The sequence below is a fragment of the Malaclemys terrapin genome, chromosome 7 (genome assembly GCF_027887155.1).
Source record: "Malaclemys terrapin pileata isolate rMalTer1 chromosome 7, rMalTer1.hap1, whole genome shotgun sequence".
Lineage (NCBI taxonomy): Eukaryota > Metazoa > Chordata > Testudines > Emydidae > Malaclemys > Malaclemys terrapin.
In genome coordinates, this window is record NC_071511.1 from 27965217 (window position 1) to 27990217 (window position 25001).

Here is a 25001-nt window from a genome sequence, read left to right on the forward strand (position 1 = left end):
TCTACCATTTTACAAGGTCAAGAAATTGGAATCTATTACTGCACTATTCCAGGGGGAGAGATTACAAAGAGGAGGCCACAAATGCCCTATCTCAGTTTTGTCCCAAATCCCTACTTTAAGCCTTTTCTTCAATCCACTTTGTGTCTTTCAAAATAAGCAAGTAAAATCAGATGATCCCAAATAACATAGCTGCTGTGAAATGCAAGACGAAATAATTAAGGATATTCAGGTACCATCCATACCTTACTATCTACTGAAAAATTATCTCCCTCTAGTCTACATTCCAACACCTGGAACAGATTCCAGAATTGGTGTGCAGATCAGGACTTTAATGTGCGTATGGCCTTTCCATTTGAAATACCCTGTATTTTCTCAAACTGGTATCACCCTTGGACTCAGAGAGAACATATTGGAGGGCCAAATGTCCAATTTCAAGACAGTCTTAAGGAGCTCAGGCTTGCTCTCCTGTCTCATTCTCTCACTCACAGATTTCTAAAAACATAGGTCTGAACCTACCTCCTCTCGTGATTTTTTACTACCTATTTCTTCAGGCACTTATTCAATCTCCATTCAAACTATTTTTATACTTCCTGTACATTAAGCTAAATTTTTAATTGCAATAACATTGACAAAGTGAATATCTGAGCCAGAAGCCCTTTCCATTCAGAGACAGCTCATTTAATGAAAGCCAAATGGCACTCTACCTATCTCAAAACTTTATTCCAAAATTCAAGACAGATTTCCACAGGTCAAAAGAGACAACCCAAATGTAATTTTGTCCATAATCCAAAACAAAAATGGAGGCATGGCTTAGCTATCAGCTAGGTTGAGAAAATCTCTCTCTCCAGAAACAAGTATATTTGCGAGCCCAAAGCGTTATTTGTGGTCTCTCACCCAAAGTGCAGAGCAAATCCTGGCTCTAGCCAAGGATTCAACTGTGAGACGGATCAGGAGCTGTAGCTAAGAAGCATAAAAGACCAAAAGGCCTAAATCCTCCCCATGAATGCCACTGCATGTCAAATCCATGCTGTGTCCTTTTTCTGGACCAAAAAGCGCTGTACATTGCCAAAACGGGTTTGTAAAGCTGCCATGTGGACCACTTATTATATGTGCCAGTCACCCCACCTTCTTTCTTTTTCTCTCACCCTAACCTTAGAGAGCTCTCACTGTGATTCATATTCTGACAGTACTGGATCAGGAAAGCTGAAGGACAAAAGGAATACTTTTCATACCAGTCAATTTGATCTCTCTATAATAGCAGGTTCTCCAGTACAGAGGCACGTAATCTTCATTTACGTCAGTATTCGTCAGCATTTATTCTTACATTGTTGCCACTTCTTGACTATGCTGTGTCATTTTTATGCCATTTGCACGGGCATTAAATCAGTTTACATAGTACATTTTAACAGCCTTGAAACACTCATTCTTGTGTAGAATGATCACCCTCCCTTCCATGAGGGACACAGTGACTGACAGATCTGGCTGCCTGTGAGCTCCCAGTGAAGGGTCACAACTTACAGTCCAGGATCAAGGAACATGCTATTTTGGAGAAATAAAATTGGCAGGTAAGAAACAATTTCCTTTGCTTATCAATCTGAATATACCATCAGAGCCCAAAGGTACATCTGCCCACTGAAGACAGAGAAAGTTTATCTGTGCATACATATCCTTAACACTATAGGTAATACAGGGGTGGGTACAAGAAGAATGTCTCATTGTCTCAACTCTGTTGAAATCCTGAAGCGTACCATGGCAGGAAAAAGATGGGTTAAAACCTAAGAGCACCATACTTCCATAAGGCACAGCTCTGTCAGCCAATGAGGCATACCTCCTAATAGGGGTTCTAGGGAGCATAATGCTTCATACAGGACCCAGGAGTCTCAAAGACGAGCCATTAATATATCTTTTCCCAGGGAGCAGAATGTGCTCCCCTCTATCCTATAGCCCCACCACTGCAGTCTTGCTGTCAGAAACCATGATGGGGATGGCCAGGCCTAGCAGTTGGAGCCATGGCAGTCTGGCTTAGTGGTTGGAGCCGGAACCAGGAGACCAGAGTGGGGTTGGAGCAAGGCTGGAGTGAGAGCAAGGCTGGAGCGGATTAGGAATAGGGCTAGAGTGAGAGCAGGACTAGGAACAGGGCTGGAGCAAGAGCAAGGCTGAAGCGGGCTAAGGCTTGGGAAGTCTGTTACTACAGACAGGCAGGAGAGTGTTCCAAGCCCTGGAGTGACATTGAGCAGAGCAGACTGAGCTGCTATTCCTCCTGTGGGGCTTACAGACCTGCTCTGGGAGTCACCAGACCAGTTCCTGGCTTCTGGATTGACTGGAGTCCATCATAGGAGTCACTCATCGCCTTACACTTGCACTGAACAGAGTGAAAGGATCAGACTGTGAACAAGTCCTTTATAACGCTGCAAGAGGTGGCACAGGCACCTTTCTCCCCTCTCCCCACCACCAGCTTGTGTACCAGCCACAATCTTTTTCTATTTAGGACCTGATTTTAGCAGTGCTGGGTATCAACAGCTCCCACTGAAGTCAATGTGAATTGCCATTGCTCAACACCTTGATTCCTGCTGTACAGTTTGTATATTGGACTAATATACTCTCTCAGGTGTAACATTGAGAGTGTAGCATCATTTTAAAACAAAATGGTAACACTTCAAATCGATTAACAAATCAACATTTACTGAGTTATTATACAGGGGTATTTGCAATACTCCAATTTAACCCAACACAAACTAAAAAATAACTACTGTCTCTCAGATACCAGTGTGTGGTAACTGCAGGTGAGGTATCCCAAACCTGGGTAAAGTTGCATGCAAATCCAGGCCTAAGTTCTCTTAAAATGTGGCACTCAGGGCCGGCGCAACCCATTAGGCGACCTAGGCAGTCGCCTAGAGCACTACAATTTGGGGGGCGGCGACCGCGGCAGCATTTCGGCGGCAGGACCTTCCGCCGCCTCTGTGGGGGGTGGCATTTCGGGGTGGGACCTTCCACCGCCTAGGGCGGCAGAAGAGCTGGCAGCGCTCCTGGTGGCACTGGCTTGCTGAAAAGTTGTAAGCTTCTTTGAACATACAGATGAATCTGGACTTGAATTATGGGATTTTAATAAAGCAGTGTCATTACATCTCTAACATTTGTTTCTGTCCGGCTTCTTTTCCATAAAGTTTCAAACTGGTTTGCTGGTTTAAAATTTATAACATCTTAACTGACATTTAAGTTGGTAACAGAGGGGTAGCCGTGTTAGTCTGAATCTGTAAAAAGCAACAGAGGGTCCTGTGGCACCTTTGAGACTAACAGAAGTATTGGGAGCATAAGCTTTCGTGGGTAAGAACCTCACTTCTTCAGATGAAGTATTGGGAGCATAAGCTTTCGTGGGTAAGAACCTCACTTCTTCAGATGCATCTGGTGCCACAGGACCCTCTGTTGCTATTTAAGTTGGTGAATTTATTAACCGGTGGCTAGAACATCCTTGGTACCACCTTAGAAATGATAATGAACTACAAACCCAATTTCTTGAAGGGCTTACAAAGCCCTCAGAAATCAGGGTTTTGTGAACAGGGGGAATTGATCCAGCAGGCTTTTAAGTCTGCACTGTAGGCTCACGAACCTGAGAGCACAGACTTCGAAGCCTGCTGGGAAGCTCCATTCATTTTAGAGGATTCCAAACAACATTTCAGCCAGTGGTCCCCCAAGCTGCAATGGAGTTAACATAAATCTGGTTAAAGGGGCTGGGCGTCAAGTATAGCAGCTCCTCTAAACCTGGCCACCTGTAAAAGGGCCTAGCTTTACCTATGCTATACTCTGGGCTCTGGAACAAAAGCACAGATATCTCTGACTCTTTCCTGGGCTGGCTGGATTCATCTTCACTGCACTGCAGACCTGGGGATCCTGCAGCCCACAGACAGGTGCACCTGTGGGTTGTGAATTCTGAGGCCGTTACTTTGTTGTGAATTTCACTTCACTGCCATTTGGTAAACCAGGTTTGTAACTGACATGCTGGTAAGGGTTCTGGCTAAAAGACTCTAAACGAGTCTAAGAGAATCTGCCGAAAGCTGAGAGTCTAAGCAAGGTTTATTGAAGAGAATGGATAAAGGTTACATTATCTTAGATTCCCTTATAATTACTTAAGGTCACTTCTGAATTTGAACTTCATGTTTCTAAAGGTAAAACGTGCTATTAAAATGCATAGCATTACTATGTTTCCAGACAACTCTCTACATTTAAACATCATGTAAGAAAATAACTTGAGTATTATTAGATTCATAGAATCATGGAATATCAGGGTTCGAAGGGACCTCAGGAGGTATCTAGTCCAAACTCCTACTCTAAGCAGGACCAATCCAAAACTAAATCATCCCAGCCAGGGCTTTGTCAAGCCTGACCTTAAAAACCTCTAAGGAAAAAGATTCCACCACCTCCTTAGGTAACCCATTCCAGTGCTTCACCACCCTCCTAATGAAAAAGTTTTTCCTAATATCCAACTTAAACCACCCCCACTGCAACTTGAGACCATTACTCCTTGATCTATCATTTGCTACCACTGAGAACAGTCTAGATCCATCCTCTTTGGAACCCCCTTTCAGGTAGTTGAAAGCAGCTATCAAATCCCCCCTCATTTTTCTCTTCTGCAGACTAAATAATCCCAGTTCCCTCAGCCTCTCCTCATAAATCATGTGCTCCAGCCCCCTAATCATTTTTGTTGCCTTCTACTGGACTCTTTCCAATGTTTCCACATCCTTCTTGTAGTGTGGGGCCCAAAACTGTTCACATTACTCCAGATGAGGCCTCACCAATGCCGAATAGAGGGGAATGATCACGTCCCTCGATCTGCTGGCAATTCTCCTACTTACACAGCCCAAAATGCTGTTAGCCTTCTTGGCAACAAGGGCACACTGTTGCCTCTATCCAGCTTCACGTCCACTGTAACCCCTAGGTCCTTTTCTGCAGAACTGCTGCCTAGCCGGTCGGTCCCTAGTCTGTAGCAGTGCATGGGATTCTTCCGTCCTAAGTGCAGGACTCTGCACTTGTCCTTGTTGAACCTCATCAGATTTCTTTTGGCCCAATCCTCTAATTTGTCTAGGTCCCTCTGTATCCTATCCCTACCCTCCAGCGTATCTACCACTCCTCCCAGTTTAGTGTCATCTGCAAACTTGCTGAGGGTGCAATCCAAGCCATCCTCCAGATCATTAATTAAGATATTGAACAAAACCGGCCCCAGGACTCACCCTTGGGACACTCCGCTTGATACCGGCTGCCAGCTAGACATGGAGCCATTGATCACTACCCATTGAACCCGATGATCTAGCCAGCTTTCTATCCACCTTATAGTCCATTCATCCAGCCCATACTTCTTTAACTTGCTGGCAAGAATACTGTGGGACACCATATCAAAAGCTTTGCTAAAGTCAAGGAATAACACGTCCACTGCTTTTCCCTCATCCACAGAGCCAGTTATCTCATCATAGAAGGCAATTAGGTTAGTCAGGCATGACTTGTCCTTGGTGAATCCATGCTGACTGTTCCTGATCACTTTCCTCTCCTCTAAGTGCTTCAAAATTGATTCCTTGAAGACCTGCTCCATGATTTTTCCAGGGACTGAGGTGAAGCTGATTGGCCTGTAGTTCCCCGGATCCTCCTTCTTCCCTTTTTAAAAGATGGGCACTACATTAGCCTTTTTTGAGTCATCGGGGACCTCCCCCAATTGCCATGAGTTTTCAAAGATAATGGCCAATGGCTCTGCAATCACATCTGTCAACTCCTTTAGCCCCTCGGATGTAGTGCATCCGGCCCCATGGACTTGTGCTCGTCCAGCTTTTCTAAATAGTCCTGAACCACTTCTTTCTCCACAGAGGGCTGGTCACCTCCTCCCCATACTGTGCTGCCCAGTGCAGTAGTCTGGGAGCTGACCTTGTTCGTGAAGACAGAGGCAAAAAAGCACTGAGTACATTAGCTTTTTCCACATCCTCTGTCACTAAGTTGCCTCGCCCATTCAGTAAGGGGCCCAAACTTTCCTTGACCTTCTTCTTGTTGCTAACATACTTGTAGAAACTCTTCTTGTTACTCTTAACATCCCTTGCTAGCTGTAACTCCAAGTGTGATTTGGCCTTCCTGATTTCACTCCTGCATGCCTGAGCAATATTTTTATACTCCTCCCTGGTCATTTGTCCAATCTTCCACTTCTTGTAAGCTTCTTTTTTGTGTTTAAGATCAGCAAGGATTTCACTGTTAAGCCAAGCTGATCACCTGCCATATTCACTATTCTTTCTACACATCGGGATGATTTGTTCCTGCAACCTCAATAAGGATTCTTTAAAATACAGCCAGCTCTCCTGGACTCCTTTCCCCCTCATGTTATTCTCCCAGGGGATCCTGCCCATCAGTTCCCTGAGCGAGTCAAAGTCTGCTTTTCTGAAGTCCAGGGTCCGTATTCTGCTGCTCTCCTTTCTTCCTAGTGTCAGGATCCTGAACTCGACCATCTCATGGTCACTGCCTCCCAGGTTCCCATCCACTTTTGCTTCCCCTACTAATTCTTCCCTGTTTGTGAGCAGCAGGTCAAGAAGAGCTCTGCCCCTAGTTGGTTCCTCCAGCACTTGCACCAGGAAATTGTCCCCTACACTTTCCAAAAACTTCCTGGATTGTCTGTGCACTGCTGTATTGCTCTCCCAGCACACATCAGGGTGATTGAAGTCCCCCATGAGAACCAGGGCCTGTGATCTAGTAACTTCTGTTAGTTGCCTGAAGAAAGCCTCGTCCACCTCATCTCCTTGGTCTGGTGATCTATAGCAGACTCCCACCATGACAGTACCCTTATTGCTAACACTTCTAAATTTAATCCAGAGACTCTCAGGTTTTTCTGCAGTTTCATACCGGAGCTCTGAGCAGTCATATTGTTCTCTTACATACAATGCAACTCCCCACCTTTTCTGCCCTGCCTGTCCTTCCTGAACAGTTTATATCCATCCATGACAGTACTCCAGTCATGTGAGTTATCCCACCCAGTCTCCGTTATTCCAATCACATCATAATTCCTTGATTGTGCCAGGACTTCCAGTTCTCCCTGCTTGTTTCCCAGGCTTCTTGCATTTGTGTATAGGCAAGAGTCCTCCCCTCTTGCACTCTCCTACTCGTGTTTCCTCCTGGTATCCCACTTCCCCACTTACCTTAATCTTTAGACCTCTCAAAACTGAGCCCAGATTTTACAATTTTTAATTTATAACCATTGTTAGCAATCTATTTGTTAGCTATTGTTAGCAATCTATAAAGAAATGCATAAATTAGCCATCTACATGTTTATTCCTTAAAGCTAAACCTCTTCTTTTTATGATCATGATTTTAAAATCTTGGATTAAAGACTCAAAGTAAATTAGTATGCGGAATCTTACTGTTCTTAAATGCATTTTAGATACTTCTCTAGCACCCAGTATCTATGTGTTGTAGGTGATGACTCATCAGGTTAGTGTCTTTGGCCAGGCAAATAAAACATTTTAAGGTTATTTCTCCAAGGAAAGCCTGGATGTTAAATGTGGTTGTTTGAAAATAAAATAAGATTCTCCCATTTCTAAATAGCCAGCATAAGATCCCATTGTAACTTACAGCCAGAGGCCTACCTCGGTGGCAGATCAGAGCTAAACCACCACGATGGGAGCTCTGGGAAGTCCGCACACATGGCTTTCTCTTACACCAAGAAAATGAACTAGTGAGTGCTGCCTCATCTGCTGGGTAATCCACTGAGGGCACCTTAAATGGGGGCATCCTGCACCACCCAAGTGTCCCGAGGGTGATGAATCTTTGCCCTGTACCAACTAATTTGGTTTCAACATGTTAAGATGGAGTTAATACTATTCCCTGTGGTTTGGATCTATCCATCTGACGAAGTGCGTGTTGCCCAGTTTATTTCACACATGAAACTTGTAAAGTATATGAAAAGGTTTGGTCATCTAAATCAATGTGCTCAACAAAACTGTCTATTTATAATTAGTAAAGTGAATGAGCAATAGTGTGAAAGATGGGTCCATCTAACTGTGCTCAATAATAAAGGGCTATAATACAGAGAATAATAATATCAAGTATGATACTAAGTATATAATATCTTTTGAAACAATCTGTTTTAACAGCTAATTCTGCCGTGCGTTTTTTTGTTTTTTTAGTGTTTTCTGAAAGACATGGATTCAAATATGGTATAATGGTCTACATTATTTGGATTGAAAACCAGTATGTGACTGGTATCTTAATTTACATAGAAGCTGTAAATCAAACAAAAGTTCCATATGCAGGTCTGAACTCTATCCAATATGTTGTGTTATCACCTTAAGAGATTTGGGTTGCTTAAGAAAGACTTATAGACTAACAGATGTATTGGAGCATAAACTTTCGTGGGTGAATTCCACTACATGTGTCTGATGAAGTGGGTATTCACCCACGAAAGCTTATGCTCCAATATGTCTGTTAGTCTATAAGGTGCCACAGGACTCTTTGTCGCTTTTTACAGATCCAGACTAACACAACTACCCCTCTGATACTTTAAGAAAGACTGTTCAGTCTTTCTTAAAGTATTGATCAGTCTTTCATTTGTTTCTTCCAGTAAAGGTTTTGGAGCAAGATGTAGTAATTCAACTGCAGGACCTTTTAGCAGATATCTGGAGTCTGATTTATTTCTAATCTAGTTTCCATCCATTTTATTTAAACTTTTGGGGGGCAAAATGCTCTTTTGAAGATTTACAGTGATAAATAAACCTGAGATACTAGAAATGAGGTCAGAATAAATCATCTTCAATTCCTGGATGAGTTCATGGGAATTGGTATCCTCCTGTAAGTTGTTTAAAATCATCTCTCTCCATGTGGACTCTGTGTGTTACACTGTTCATTTGAAACTATTACATTAAATCACCATCCCTCAGGGCTCTATATTCTAGACTTTTTAATATTTATATTTTCCCATTTCACAGTACTATTTGCAGGCCTGTGTTTGATTATCATATTTATGCAGATCTCTACTCTTCTCTCTGTTCCTGAAGTTTCTAATGAGCTGGTACAGCAATCTATTTCTAGCCTCTTTGCAATCTTAGCTTGGATGTTTCTTAGCTTTTTGGATCTAAATAAAAAAAGGTTTTAATTAGCCCAAATCAACATCTGAAATCTTTTACTGTACTCTCAGTTTAAATTAGGTTCCACTGATTAATACTCAAGAATAAAAATCCAACATGCTATCTCTGGTTCTTAAATGTCATCTATGAAGCATGTTAATACTGTCATCCAAAATTCCTACCAGTCTATATGTAGCCAGAGATCCTGTGCTAGATTTCGAGCTGCCTAAGTCATCAAGGGCTGGGAGCATTGTGCACACAGCACAGTCAATCCCTTTGGGGGAAGACAGGCCTCGCTTCACTTGAGCATTTCCCTTGGATGACCCAGGAGTGTTGTTCACTGACACTAGGGGAGCAGTGTCAAGCAATGCTTAGCAAGTAGAAGGCAAGTGAAAGAAGCAATTAGGGGATTCTGTAGGGTATCCCACCAAAAAAATCTGGCATTGTCTGGGGAATATTTCTAGTCTATACTTACTCAAACGGATCGGAAGATTCTCATATATGCTTTGGTCTTCCTCAGACTGTAGGCTGCAATTCATTGTTGACTAGTATTTGTTTGGTTCTGTAATGTGTCTTCCATTTCTGTAGAGTCAGGAAGCTAAATTCCTAATAATGACTAATGTCTTACTTTATCTCTCCAGCTCTAGATGCTCTCTACAGGTTTCTGGCTTATCAATATACTGACTTCAAATTTTTAATATTTGATTGTTTACAAGACTGTATGTTTTTCACCAAGATATCTCCAGTCCTGTGTCTCCAGCTGAGCTTCCAGCTCAGTCTTGATAATACTTCTGTTGTGGGCTGCATCATTTTGTGTGTGGCCCGATGGTGTATTTTGTACTTCACCTGTGGAATTTTTTTGTGAATTAGATCTGCAGAATGTTTGGCTGCCTGTCAGACTAAGATCTAGACTTACTTCTTTGGCTGTTATTTCAACTAATTTATAAACATTTTTATTATGTTTTTGGTTAGCTGCTCTCTGTGGTGCTTGCACTAAGAACACTCTATAAAATAAAATGATTATTTGATTATCTGGTTGGTTTCCTGAATGTTTGATTGACAGGCTGAACAACCAACAGACTGACCTATTTTATTAGTGTAGTGATTCTCTTTGAAGTATTAATTGTGTCTTGTGTCCAGCTGTATTTAAGCAGGAGTTATAGCCATTATCTAAAATCTTCATTCTATTATTAAAAGAATTAATGATTGCATTATGTTTTTCTATGCACAAGAAGGAAAGATTTCCTTGTGCTTGTAAAAAGCTAATAAGAATATGATGGCTTTTGTTGTCTGTTATTAGAGTAAATTTAGAGAGGTATGGATGCTGTTTGGAGACTTTGTAAGTAAACAATATTAGGGTTTTTCACCCTTAGATAAAGGTGTGTTACTCTCAGTAACATTAATAGGAGGGGCATGTTTACAAGGGATGTTCAAAAAGTTCAATATACCCCTAAAGTTTCACTGCATTCAGACAATGTTATAGAAATGATCATTTCAGTTAAAAAACTCTAAGATCATAGAATCATAGAATATTAGGGTTGGAAGAGACCTCAGGAGATCATCTAGTCCAATTCCTGCTCAAAGCAGGACCAACACCAACTAAATTATCCCAGCCAGGGCTTTGTCAAGCTGGGCCTTAAAAACCTCTAAGGATGGAGATTCCACCGCCTCCTTAGGTAACCCATTCCAGTGCTTCACCACCCTCCTAGTGAAATAGTGTTTCCTAATATCCAACCTAGACCTCCCCCACTGCAACTCGAGACCATTGCGTCTTGTTCGGTCATCTGCCACCATTGAGAACAGCCTAGCTCCATCCTCTTTGGAACCCCCCTTCGGGTAGTTGAAGGCTGCTATCAAATCCCCCCTCACTCTTCTCTTCTGCCGACTAAATAACCCCAGTTCCCTCAGCCTCTCCTCGTAAATCATGTGCCCCAGCCCCCTAATAATTTTCGTTGCCCTCCGCTGGACTCTCTCCAATTTGTCCACATCCCTTCTGTAGTAGGGGGACCAAAACTGGACACAATACTCCAGGTGTGGCTCACCAGTGCCGAATAGAGGGGAATAATCACTTCCCTCGATCTGCTGGCAATGCTCCTACTAATGCAGCCCAATATGCCATTGGCCTTCTTGTTACAATGAGTTAGTATTGCAGGGAAAGCTTAATGTTTGAGATAGATAACAGGTTGCCGAGTGCATGCTCCTTTTGGTACATTTTGTTAAAAGTACAGGAATTATGACTGGGTGATGTTTCTTTCTAATATTGGAATATGTTACTACAGTACTGGAGATATATGATATAATTTTAAAATGTTAATATGTTAAGTAAAGGATCACTGGGACACATGCAGACAACATCTCTAGCTACCCAGTACAAAAGGCTTGGAAATACCTCAGATTATATGGGAATATTTCACTGAGAGAATTTAAGACTCCTGACATGCATCCCTGATACGGTGTGTTATACAGGGGTCCCCATTAAAATCAGCATTTGCCAGTTGGCAGCCAGGCATATCTGAGATACCACCGTTTTTCCTTACACTTATGGCTTGTCTTCAGTGCAATGTTAGCTCAAAGTATAACTCAAGCTTTGCCCCTAATCCAACTCCTGTTCACTCAAAAAATCTCTAGCTCAAGTTAAATGATGTTTAAACCTGAGCTAGCTGGCCCATCAGGAGGTGTGGGGTGAAGTCTAAGCACTGTTGCCACTCAAGTTAGCAATGCTATGGGGAGCCAGCTACAGGCTACAAATTTGATTTAGCACAACTCATCAGATACTAATCACTCTGCTAATCCAGTCCCTCGGTACTGCTATCAAATTACTTTGTGTGGCTGAGGGTTGTTTCACAGTATGGCCACTGACTCTCAAGCTATGCTAGCTCGCATATCGTAACTCAAATATAGTAATTCAAGTTAACTGTTGCAGTGAAGAAAAATAGCTATGATATCAATGGTATCAAGGGCAAATTATGGCTTTTTAATGACAGGCACCATCATTTATTATATGTACCCTTATATATCAAAAGAAACTGCTGAAAATAAATTGCAAATTATAATACATCGGTACTTTATAAATTAAGCATTAGCCATAAATGTCATATAAACCTAGATAGTTTTATTTGATCTTCAAGGATATAAAAGTACATCTAGGGCCAGATTTTCAGTGAAAAGTCTGCATTTGCAAAATCGAGGTTCAGATTTCTGAACGCTTGAGTGTTTGCTAAAGCAAACAGGAAACATGGCAAAGAAAGTGGGCATACTCAACTTTAGGATTGATTCAAAGCATTAAGAACCAGTGTGTGTGAGACACCTGCCAAACTGTCTGACAAAAAAGACCTCCTGAGCTGAAAGCATAAGTTTCTACAGACTGAACTAAAGTACAATGCTCTACAGCTGGGGCTGTCACAGATTCACATTCTCTGTTTATCAAACATATAACATAACACACACTGACCAGTGGGTTACATGTATATGCACAACTTAGAATTAGAGAAATATACAGGCAATGGCTCACACACACACACACACACAAGAACCTGATTTTCAGCAATCACAGGCAACTTTGTGAGTAGCAGGACCCATATGAGTCAACAGTAATTGAATGGTGCTCAGCACCTACCAGGATTAGGCCTGAAATCAACTCTGGATGTGTACAAGAGAATATTATTATTCAAACTTGATCATTTCACAGTGGAGTTCACTGTCGTTATCCAGGTGATAGTGAACAGTATTAGTGAATGTTTTTGGAAGCTGTCATTTTCTGCTGACAGAACATAAGAACATGAAAACATAAGAATGGCCATACTGGATCAGACCAATGGTCCATCTAGCTCAGTATCCTGTATGCCAATGCCAACATAGCCAATGCCAGATGCTTCAGAGGGAATGAACAGAACAGGGCAATTATAGAGTGATGCATCCTGTTGTCCAGTCTCAGCTTCTGGCAGTCAGAAGTTTAGGGACACCCAGAGCATGGAATTGCATCTCTGATTATCCTATCCTCTGGGAATTTATCTAATTCTTTTTTTAATCCAATTACGCTTTTGGCCTTCACAGCATCCCCTGGCAATGAGTGCCACAGGTTGACTGGGCATTGTGTGAAGTATTTCCTTATGTTTGTTTTAAACATGCTGCCTATTAATTTTATTGGATGGCCACTGGTTCTTGTGTTATGTGAAGGGATAAATAACACTTCCTTATTCACGTCTCCAAACCATTCCTGATTTTATATCCCCCTTAGTCATCCCTTCTCTAAGCTGAACAGTCCCAGCATTTTTAATCTCTCCGCATTTTTGTTGCCATTTTCTGTACTTTTTCCAATTATAATATATATATTTTTAAGATGGCGCAACCAGAACTGCACGCAGTATTCAAGGTGTGGGCATACTATGGATTTATATAGTGGCACTATGATATTTTGTCTTATTATCTATCTTTTTCCTAATGGTTCCTAACACTCTGTTAGCTTTTTTGACAGCTTCTGCACATTGAATAGAAGTTTTCAGAGAACTATCCACAATGACTCCAAAATCTCCATCTTGCATGGTAACAGCTACTTTAGACTCCATCATTTTGTATGTATAGTTGGGATTATGTTTTCCAATGTGCACTACTTTGCATTTATCGACATCAAATTTCATCTGCCATTTTGTTGCCCAGTTCTATGAAACCCCTTTTTAACTCTTTGCAGTCAGTTTGGACTTAACTATCTTGAGTAATTTTGTATCAGCTGCAAATTTTGCCATCTCACTGTTTATCCCTTTTTCCAGATCATTTATGAATATGTTGAATAGTGCTGGTCCCAGTACAGATCCTTGGGGGAACCCGCTATTTACCTCTCTCCACTGTGAAAACTCATCATATATTCTTATCCTTGTCTCCTATCTTTTAATTAGATCCAAGAGGACCTTCCCCCTTATCCAATGACTCCTTACTTTGCTAAGAGCCATTGGTGAGGTATGTCATCAAAGGCTTTCTGGAAGTCCAAATACACTATATCCACTGGATCACCCTTGTCTGCATGCTTGTTGACACCCTCAAAGAATTCTAATACATTGTGAGGCATGATTTCCCTTTACAAAAGCTGTGTTGACTCTTCGCCCATCACAGTGTGTTCATCTATCTATCTGATAATTCTGTTCTGTACTGAAGTTTCAACCCATTTGCCTGGTACTGAAGTTAGGCTCACCAGACTGTAATTGGCAGGATCACTTCTGGGACTGTTTAAAAATATTGATATTAGCTATCTGACTATACCCCATTTAATAGTTCTGCAATTTCATATTTGAGTTCCTTCAGAACTCTTGGATGAATACTATAGGGTCCTGGTGACTTATTATTGTTTGATTTATCAATTTGTTCCAAAACCTCCTCTAAACCTCATTTAACAATATGCATCAGGATGCAAAACATTGCACGTACTCCCTCCAACCCATCTTACACTTGCCCACAAGGTAACCCTAAGTAGGTACTTTTACTGGTCACACAGTAAACAAATGAAAACTAGGAATGTGTGCAGATTCTAATATTTGTACTGTATTTGTATTCCTATTTGCTGCAGTATTTTTAGCATCTCCGGTATCTATAAATGGGGCCACATTTAGAAAGGATCTGTTCTATTGTCCCCATCAATAGCTCCCCAAGACTATAAAAAACCCACAATAACATAAACACAAGTTAAAATACAGAGATAATGGGGTTTCTTTGGGTTCTGTGAACAACCCTATTCAAAACTAATATGTATGCTTTCTTAACTGCACAAGACTTTTACACTTTTATTCATCATTATTGCTAAAAGTTTTTCACTTATTAGCTAATAGCAGATGAACCTGCCACAGCTTCATCAATAGGTAAAACCAAATTGAGAAAAGTGACATTCTTCCATCCTGGTAAAAAGATGCCAGCTTGCCAGTCAAAGGTGTATTGTGTCTACAGAGAGAGAGGACCAAGAACCAATTTTATTTAAATGATGTCTTCAAAGCAAATTCAGAGCAAAATATTTGGTATATTTTACAAGGTGAGTATGCTTCTTTGACTGAGGTCAATAACCTCAGTGTCTTTTGCAATGAAATGAAAATTGACATCTATGTAGCGCAAATATCCTCCATGTGGAAAAACTATACTTAAATAATGGGTTTTTCTGAGTGAATTCTCAACTTTGCTTGTTATTGCCTCTCTTGGTCTCAAATAGCCTGTGTTTGATAATTCAAGGGCATATTGCAAGGCCCATATGTTTTTTTAATGTTTGGGGAGGGTGGAGTTTTATGATGGTGGTCTTGTTTTTATAATGGGGGGGCTTTAAATTTTTTATGCATTGGACAAACCAATTGGGTTATTAATTATTAAAGGGGGAAAGTCAGCTTAATTTTATTCTGTATGAATTATGTATTTTAAAATGTGTTATATCTCCTAGAGCTTTTAGGATAAGTTATCTTTGTATATATTGAAAGAAATAATAAATAATAGGCTCATAACTACCCAAATGTGGGTATGCTCTGGCTTCCAAAAATTAAAACAGCATGTGTTCTCTACTGCACCCCTCCTCTGCTCTGACTTCACTTTTATGGGGCATGGAAGATTTGGGTTTTTCCCATCACAAATACAAATGACATAAACACATGCACAAACTGAACATTCATAAAGTCTCCTGAGACAATTAGAAAAAGATAAGGAGAACAAGCAAGCAAGCGAGACAGTGAGAAAGAGAAAGAGAGAACAAGTGCATGTTCTGATTGTTCCAAGAAACCAGCACCAAATTATAGAAAGGGAAAAATATGCCTTATATGAGTAACACTTATGTCATAAGTGTCAGATCTGGACCTAAGCCTGCATTTTAAGTGTGCTAATAAGTGGAGAACTGGGCTCTCTTTCAGAGCTATAACCGTATTTTCTGGTAAGCAAAGTTCAATATTTTGCCAAGTTTGTATCTTGTAATCTTACAGATTGTTGGTTTGCCATTTTAATTATTTTGTAATTGTGATATCATCTTAAGAAATGTCTCCGTTCAGCTAGGCACCCCAGTGTATCATGTTGGATTAAATGCCAGCGGTGCATGTGCTGATGTGGTACTGTATTTCATTTTTAGCTACAATATGCTTCATCTTGATTTGCAGCAAATGACCCCAGGCTATGTAAGCACCCATTCACTGGGATAATACCATACCCTTTACTGCATTAATTATTTCACAGAAGAATTTTGATATTAGCAAATAATCCCACTTGGCCACACTCAGCCACAAAGTAATCTAAATTGTGGGCTACTCTGAGCAACAGACCCACAGACTCACTCCTAGGTTGCAGTTCCAGCAACAAAAAAGTTCCAATTTGTTTAGCAACTTCCCCCCATTTTAACATCATTTTGTTCAGAATTTTTGTAATTAATCCTTTTTTTTGTAAACACTTACTACTGAGCAGAGTGATTACTATGAAAAGTCCCATTGACTTTAAGCAGGAAGTTTGGTCTTGTGGTTAATGCATTAGACTAGAACTCTGCCACAGACTTCCTGTATGACCTTGCACAAGTCACTTAGGGACAGATTTTTAGAGGTACTGAGGGGCCTAAATATGCAGATAAGTGCTTACTTCCCCTTTACTGCAATGGGAGCTAGGCTCTTCTGCAAATCCCATTAGATATATATTTGCATATTTAGATGTCTAAATACCTTTAAAAATCTGTGTCTTAATCGCTCTGTGCCTTAGTTCCCCATCTGTAAAATGGGAATGAAAATATCTCCTGTCTCCTTCTGTTTGTCCATTTATACCATAAGATCTTTGCAGTAGGGTCTGCTTCTCACTATGCCCCTGTGTAGTGCTGGATACAATGGGACCCTAACCTTAGCTGTGGTCTCTAAGTGCTACTGTAATGCCAAAAAATAAGTACTGTGCTTAGTAATACAAAAGTGTTTTCAGGATTGGTTCCTATGCAGCAGTGATGGCCTTTGATATATATTTTTGCTGTTTCTATGGAGACATACTTGGGCCAGAACCTTTCTTGAAGCATGATAGTCAAGGGTTGATATGTCTGAAAAAATGGTTTGTAGGCCCCCAAGGCAAATGAAGACAGTTGAGAGCTTGCTTGGGTCTAATTTACTATAATACTATGAAGATGCAAAAAGAGAGCTTTTAAATAAAATCAGAAAAGACCTACTTAAAAACTATAGGCTTGCAAAGGAATGCTAGTCCAAGGGACAGAAATATAAGATTAAATTTATCCAAATGGAATAGGCTTAAAAAAACCCAGCAGTGCAGAAATCTGCTTCTGAAAGAGCTTTTTAGCCTGAGGAATCCAGTGAGATGCTGTGACTGGAAGAAAAGTGCAGCTGTGCTCCTTTGCAGCAGAACTATCTTGCCAAGATTTCTTGTTCACAGTGTTGTTAAACATAGTTAGTTTCTCATCTGCATATTGAAGCTTGTTTTAAGAGTAAGCAAAGTTCAGAGATTTCTATTTCCTACCAAGCTACTTACCCAGTACAACACATCAGTCCATCCTTCCATGGTTATACACTGGAACACAGTTAACATCGCAAAGGCAAAATTGTCAAAGTTGGTTATGCCTCCATTTGGTCCGACCCAGCCGCCCCTACATTCGGTGCCATTTATGGCACACTGACGTCCATTCCCTGAGAATGCACAAGGTGCTGGATCATCTTCAACTAATATATCTGAAATTGACCAAAAACATTTCAGAATTCTGCATTCTCAATATTTTTGTGAAATAACATGCTTGTGAGGAGAAACTCCAACACTGACGGACTACAGACAGCATTACTTGGAGAGATTATTCATTGAAGGCTTGATCCTGAAAGGTGCTGGAGTCTAAGGGTAATGCAGGGCACTCATCTCTCAGGATCAGGTATACAGAGCTCCTCTTCGATCTGGAAAAAGTAATCAGAGTGTCACAGCAAAACAGAAGGTAGGACAGATTGTTAATCACAAGGAGTTAACACTCTGTCCCACCTTGTATTTAGCTGTGACACCCTGATTACTTTTTCCAGACCTGAAAAAGAGGTCTGTGCAGGTCGAAAACTTGTCTCTTTCATCAGCAAAAGTTGGCCCATTAAAAGGTATTATCTCACCCACCTTATCTCTCTCATGTCTTGGAGCCAGCATGGCTACAACAGTGCAAATGAAATGAAGCACGTTGCCAGCTGTCGGTAACACAATGAATTTTTCAATTACTGAAGTTTAACTAACATATGCTTTCTTCTCATTATTCTTTCTTCCTTTTTCCATCCCATATTAACAATTTCCTTCCTCTCAGCAGGTAAGCAGTCCTGGACTAGATCCTGCATTTAATCTATTCCATTCCAGACTTCACTGGTGGAAATGTACCCTACTTACAAAACTTCATTTCTCTAGTGATGATCTTTCACTCCTCCAAAGACCTCCCATACCAAATATTTTCACTGTATCATTTAAACCCACATCTGAATGTAGGAAGATTAGATTCCTCTATTACTCATCTCAGTGCTTGCTCCTATAATCATGCTGCCCAAAGTGCTGAAGCAGAGAGACAGCCAGCTTTCTGCCTCAGGAGGGAATGTCTGCTCCGTGATATGACTAGCTCTTCACTAGTCTGGGATTCAAAGTCCAATTACTGTGTTTCCCACTGTAGGATGTCACTACATTATTGGGCTGACCCTTTGGCTACATTTTTTAAAAACAAGATCAGTTCATAGCAAGTATCAGGGCTCTGTTGTTCAGTTAGCATTTTAAAATTTAACATGCTTTTCCTAAAATCATGCAACCTTATGGAAATGAAGATTTGCAATAGTGTTAACGTCTCGGGCCTTATCATGCTCCCACTGAAGTCCCATTGACTTGAAAGGGAGTAGGATTGGTTCCTTATGTAAATTAATGGCTTCATTACTTACCTGAATCAACAAGAAAACATGATTTGTGCATTTTTCCAATAAAAAGTTCCAATCCTATAATAGCATAGATTATGATTACAAACAATACCAAAAGGGCAATATGGAGCAGGGGAACCATGGCTTTTATAATGGAGTTCAGGACAACTTGTAAACCTAAAAAAAAAAAAAAAAAAAGCACACACAAAGACAATGAGTTAGACTTTCTACGGCATTAACTTTTCCTGATTATGAAATCTTTTGCAATTACACATAATTAGAAACACACAGAAATGCCATCAATTTAAAAAGTGTGGTGAACCTCTGGTTTCCAATGAACAAAACACACCAAAAACTTCCTGCACCAGCTCACAGCCAGAATTTTCAAGCTGCTCAGTTTCAAAAGCGAATGTCCAAGCACAGGGCTGCTTTAAAAAATTTTAAAGCTTTGTATTCTGTTGCAAAATTCTAACTGAACATCGTCTGTGTTCAGTTAGGCTAATGTAACAGAAAGCAATGCTTGAAAGGCAACAACAAGAATCCATACTCCTTAGATGGTATGAATTCCAGGTGGTGCTGGGATTTTACATCGCCTGAAGAATCTTGAAAAATCCTGTGCTCAGGCCGTCATCTTGCAATGAGCTCAGGGCAGGCAGGTGCAGGGGGGTCCATCTGCACAGAGCTCATTGCAGGATTAGGTCTTTGGTCTGGAAGGTTTATAGTGTTGTTAGAGAGCACTGCACCTGTATGATAAAGATCTTTAAAACTGATACATCTAAAACAACTTTAAAATATAAACATACTTGGACACATTCATTTACCTTTCACATTGTTTTTATAATTTTTCTTTTCCCTAAATGTATATTGGTTAAATTCTGCACTGATAGCCCTTCAGGCCTCAAGTGACTGGGGGCTGGCCCAGTATCAATGAAGCAGAATATGGCTCGCTTGTATTTAAACAAAGGCTTTATCCATCACAGCATATCCTTCCCCTCCCCCCCCATTCTGCTTGATTCTCCACTGAAGTTATTTTTCTAAATCTGTGTCATCACTATCATTTCCAGGGCAACAGATTATGATGTAATAAACACAGCATTATTAATTTGCTGCTGGATCAAATGTGGGAAACTGGGTTGTGAAACAGAGAGGCCTCATTCAACTCAAAGCATCAATAATTAGTAATGAATGAGAGGGAAATAGAAAGGATAATTAGAGAACTCAAGTGTCTTTTTTAAATCATTGCTCTAGTTTTCAAGTTTCCTAGTTTTGGAAATTGCTCTTTTATTCCCTGTGGTGTAAGCATCAGTAAATCCCATTAAGATCAACAGGAGCTATTTGCGTGCAGGCAGGGCAGAAAACATGTTGTTTGCCTTGGCATACATTTACCTGCATATGGACAATTTCAGGAGTAGCTACATAGTATGTTTCCCACGATTTGGGTATCAAAAATCTCAACTTTATTTTCTGATGCATTTGCTTTTGATGTTTAATTTATTTCATATAAAACTTCTAAAAGTTAAATGTATTCTTCTGTCTGCCTAGTGAACTGTGTAAGACGATCATACACTGAATGAGTTCACAATCCCTTATTCTACTTCAAACAGGATATCGCACATCTTGAAACACATTTTATCTACATAACCAGATAACGAAAGTCAACTTTACCCTGTCACTTTTATTCTACTCTCTAGAGCAAGAAGGTTAAATAATCTGAAAAGATAACACAATGGAATGGTTATTTTATTCACTCCAACAGAATTAAATAGAAAATAGCTTACTGGGCACTCCTGATACAAGCCGGAGAGGTCGCAACACACGAAAGGCTCTTAGGGCTTTGACATCAAAGCCACCTGGTTTGCCACCTGAGTGGCTACCTCCTTCTGTTTCTTTGGTTAATTGTTCCAAAATTACACTAAACAATCTACCAAATAAAAAAAAAAAAGAAAGGTCATCATCACCGTCCATTTACCAAGTAATCAAAAGTGTTAGGAAATTGCTTGAACTGAGAATAGGTCTGAAAAGCTGGTCAGCTGTCGAAATGACATATATTTATGTATTAAATCATGATATGAAGGTTATGAAGTGCAAGAGCTCCTAATCCCCCAAGAGAGGGATGATCACACAGAATCCACTAAATTAACATTCTGCTAATATACAGTCTCTGCCAGTTTTACACAGATGAAGCTACTTTATCACGGCTTTTTGTTCAAACATTTCAGATTGTGAGGTTTGCAAAATCAGTCTTTCCATTAGAACATTAAATAGATAATGACAAGAAACTCCCAGTTTTAAACGGTGTAGATTATATGAACTCCCTATGACACTACAGTTCAACATTCTAAACATAGTCAGCAAAAGAAAAAAAACCCACAAAAATATTCTCCTTACAGTCAGACATTTCATAAAGTGTTTCTTAACTGGCAGAAGCCATTTACTAAAATAGTGTCAGAATGGAAGTTCAGTAACCATAACGGTTAAAACTGAAGCAGGTGGTTAAGGTCAGCAGTGGTCTCAATTTTTGTTTCATTTTGCATGCTATAGTTCAATTTGCGTTGTAAAAACTTCCATGTTTTGCTAGATTTCAGGTCTGAGCCATGCAAGCCAAAGTGAGCATCATCCAGTTTTCCACACAGAACTATCGTGCGATGCCTGATCAGAAGCAGTGCCAGGATTTTTGGCGCCCTAGGTGGAGGTCCTTCCGCGCTCCTGGTCGTCGTCGGCAATTCTGCGGTGGGGTGGAGGGGTGTCCTTCCGCGCTCCCGATCTTCGGGGCACTTCAGCGGCGGGTCCCGGAGCGAGTGAAGGACCTGCTGCAGAATTGCTGCCGAAGACCCGGAGCGCGGAAGGACCCCCCGCCGCCGAATTGCCGCCCCCCTCAAATCCTGGTGCCCTAGGTGACTGCCTAGGTCACCTAAATGGAAGCGCCGGCCCTGTGCCTGATCAGAACTCAGCCAGCCTCGTTCCACTGAAAGATCTGTGAACCTCAGCAAAAATTTCAATAAACTTGGCCTGTGTTTCAGGTTTATAAAATACACCTGAAAGCAGGAAAATTTTCTCCGGTTTTGAGTTTTGTCAGGAAAGTTTTTCACAGCTCTGGTTATAAATCATCAAGAATCACAGAGCAGCTAAGAAACAGGTGCTATGTTTAGTAGCTTGCCAGAGCTGGAATACTGGAAGCTTCCCCTGGACCCCAGCTTGGGTCACCCACTCCCCTTCCCCAGTCTGTCCTACCATCTGTGGAGCTCCTAGATCTTCGGGTCATGATCTGACCTACTGAGTTTACACAAGTCAGAGATCCACATGTTTTAAGAGATGACAGAATGCAGACATTTAACAGCTTATGCCCTGGTTCAGCAAGTCATTAAATATGGGCCTACCTGTAAGCATGTGAGTAATCACATTGACTTCAATGAAACTATTCATGTTCTTAAAGTTAGGCACATGCTTAAGCACATTGCTGAAATCAAGGCCTGAGTGGGAGGGATGCTGTCAGGCACTCAGTGCATAAGTAATTCCTCAAATTAGAGGTCCACAGGTACAGTAAACTGCTGTGCAAGCTTCCTCCCTTGGGACCCGATTCTGGACTCTTTTCTCAGGTAAAGCTCCCATTGAGAACAATGGAAATTTGGCCTGAAAAGTGAATGCAGGGCCAGGCACTAAACAAGTGGGTGGATTATTCTCTAAGCAATCCATAAACTGATTGATTTCAATGAGAGTTTTGACTGAGTTGGGACAGAGAAAAATGTGCGGGGCTGGCCTTCAGTTCTGCCAGATATATCACTTCTATCAAATCCATCAAGCTATAAAGCCATCAAGCCCTTGATTTTCTTTAAAACATAACATTTACTATCCAATACGGTGTACTAAGGCTGTTTAATATTCTTTTAATTAAATGTCCAAATTATTTATGTTGGAAAACTGCCTTTTGCATATGCACCGTAATTTCTTGTCTTATAGATGTGAATTTTGGAATGGTTGTCATGATTTTGCCTTTGAGCCATTACATTTTCTGCTGACAATGCACAGTAAGAGCATTTAATTTAATGTATCTAGTGCTGGACACCAGTGGCAGCTCCTTTGAAGCTATTAAAATGTAAATATGAAATTCCATAACAAATTAATTCAAAAGGAATCATATCTAGAGATGATTCCATCTCTACATAGGGTCAAATACAAAAAACAATTTTTCAGTAGGCTTCTCTCTTAAGGGTGCAAGTTAATCAAATAACTGGCCCTGTACTGGCTTATGTTCTGTAACTGATTATTTTAAAACTAGGGTGCTTGGGTAAGAGTGCTGCATTTCCTGTGAGCCACTGACCTGTTTTCTGAGGCTCTCTTTTACTCTGGATGCTGGGTTGGATCTTTGACTACATGGTTTGCACCTCATACACCAAACCTTCCTATTCTGGACTAGTGAAAGGGCAGGGACTTGGGTCATAGAATGAGGCTTTGAATATCTGATGGGAGACAATCCAATTCTTCTTATATACTGCGGATTCAGGGTTAGCATTTGATGTAATTAAACTTAGCCAGTTGTAGTGACTGTTTTATAAGTAGGTGATAATATTCTTATCACATGATGTTTTGGAGACAGAAGGCCAAATATAGAGGTGATGGTGGTATGACACAGACCTCTCCTTACACTAATTTATCCTCCCTTACACTCAATTACACACATGTCACTCACAGAGATGTATGAAAATTTGGTGTAAGACAGACCCATGTCCCCTAGCAACATGGTTAGATGAGGTGTGCTAGTTTAGGGATTTGCTCAACTGCCCAGGGCTACAATAATTGCATAGCCACCAGATAAGGACTCAAAGGGGTAGACTATTCCAAAGATTGCTTGGTCTGAGAGAGGAGCTCCCTTGTGTGAAGTCCACAGCACCTGCCCATGAAGCACCTCCCACAGAAAGGCCTCACCAAGCACCATGTGCCCTGGGTCCAATCTGTTGAGGATCACTTGACCTGATACAGATCCTGATTACATGATGATTATCTATTATTTGTATTACTGTAGAACCTAGGAGCCTTAGTCATGGACCTCCTGCACATTGCAGGCCACGAAACCTTGCCTACCCATAATCTCTGGCTGAGTTACTGATATCCTCAAATCTTCATTTAAAGACTTTAAGTTATAGAGAACCCACCATTTACTCTAGTTCAAACCAGCAAGTGAACTGCACTCCACACTGCAGACAGGGTCGGCTCACCCATTAGGCGACCTAGGCGGTCACCTAGGACGCTGCAATTTGGGGGGTGGCGACCACGGCTGTATTTCCGTGGCAGGACCTTCCGCCACCTCAGTGGAGGGGTGGCATTTCGGGGCGGGACCTTCCGCCACCTAGGGCAGCGGAAAAGCTGGCAGCGCTCCTGACTGCAGAGGAAGGCAAAAAAAAAACCACCGGGTCTCTGCCAATCTGACTTGGGAGAAAATTCCTTCCCAACCCTAAATATGGTATTCAGTTAGACCCTGAACATGCGGGTGAGACCCACCAGCCAGACACTTGGGAAAGAATTCTCTGTAGTAACTTCAGAGCCATCCCCATCTAGTATCCTATCTCTGGCCATAGGAGATAGTTGGTAAAAGCAGACCTTAATGGACCATATGCCATTGTTGGCAATCTCATCATGCCATTCCCTCCATAAACTTATCAAGCTCAGTCATATAACAAGTTAGGTTTTTTGCTCCCCACTATTCCCCTTGCAAAGCTGTTTCAGAGCTTCACTCCTCTGATGGTTAGAAATCTTCATCTAATGTCAAGCCTAAACTTATCCATGCGTACTTGTGCCAACAATGGTCCTTAACTTAAGTAACTCCTTTCCCTCCCTGGTGTTTATCCCTCTGATGTATTTATAGACAGCAATCATATCTCCCCTCAGCCTTTGTTTTGTTAGGCTAAGCTCTTTAAGTCTCCTTTAGTAAGGTAGGTTCTTCATTCCTCTGATTATCCTAGTAGCCCTTCCTGTACCTGTTCCAGTTTGAATTCATCTTTCTTAAACACAGGAGAGCAGAATCTCACGCACAGCATTCCAGATGAGGTCTCACCAGTGCCTTATTCAATGGTAATAA

At 41.0% G+C, this 25001-nt stretch overlaps 1 protein-coding gene across 2 annotated transcripts in view; it reads right to left on the reverse strand.

The window, feature by feature from the left end:
• CACNA1D (calcium voltage-gated channel subunit alpha1 D) overlaps nt 1-25001 on the reverse strand; it is a 398008-nt gene that overhangs the window by 174266 nt on the left and 198741 nt on the right. For both annotated transcript variants that reach the window (XM_054033680.1, XM_054033681.1), the window contains exons 5-7: nt 20707-20849; nt 18953-19105; nt 17544-17740 (exon numbers count right to left, since the gene is read on the reverse strand). In XM_054033680.1, the coding sequence (XP_053889655.1) occupies nt 17544-17740; nt 18953-19105; nt 20707-20849 (493 nt within the window). The remainder of the gene's footprint in view (nt 1-17543; nt 17741-18952; nt 19106-20706; nt 20850-25001) is intronic.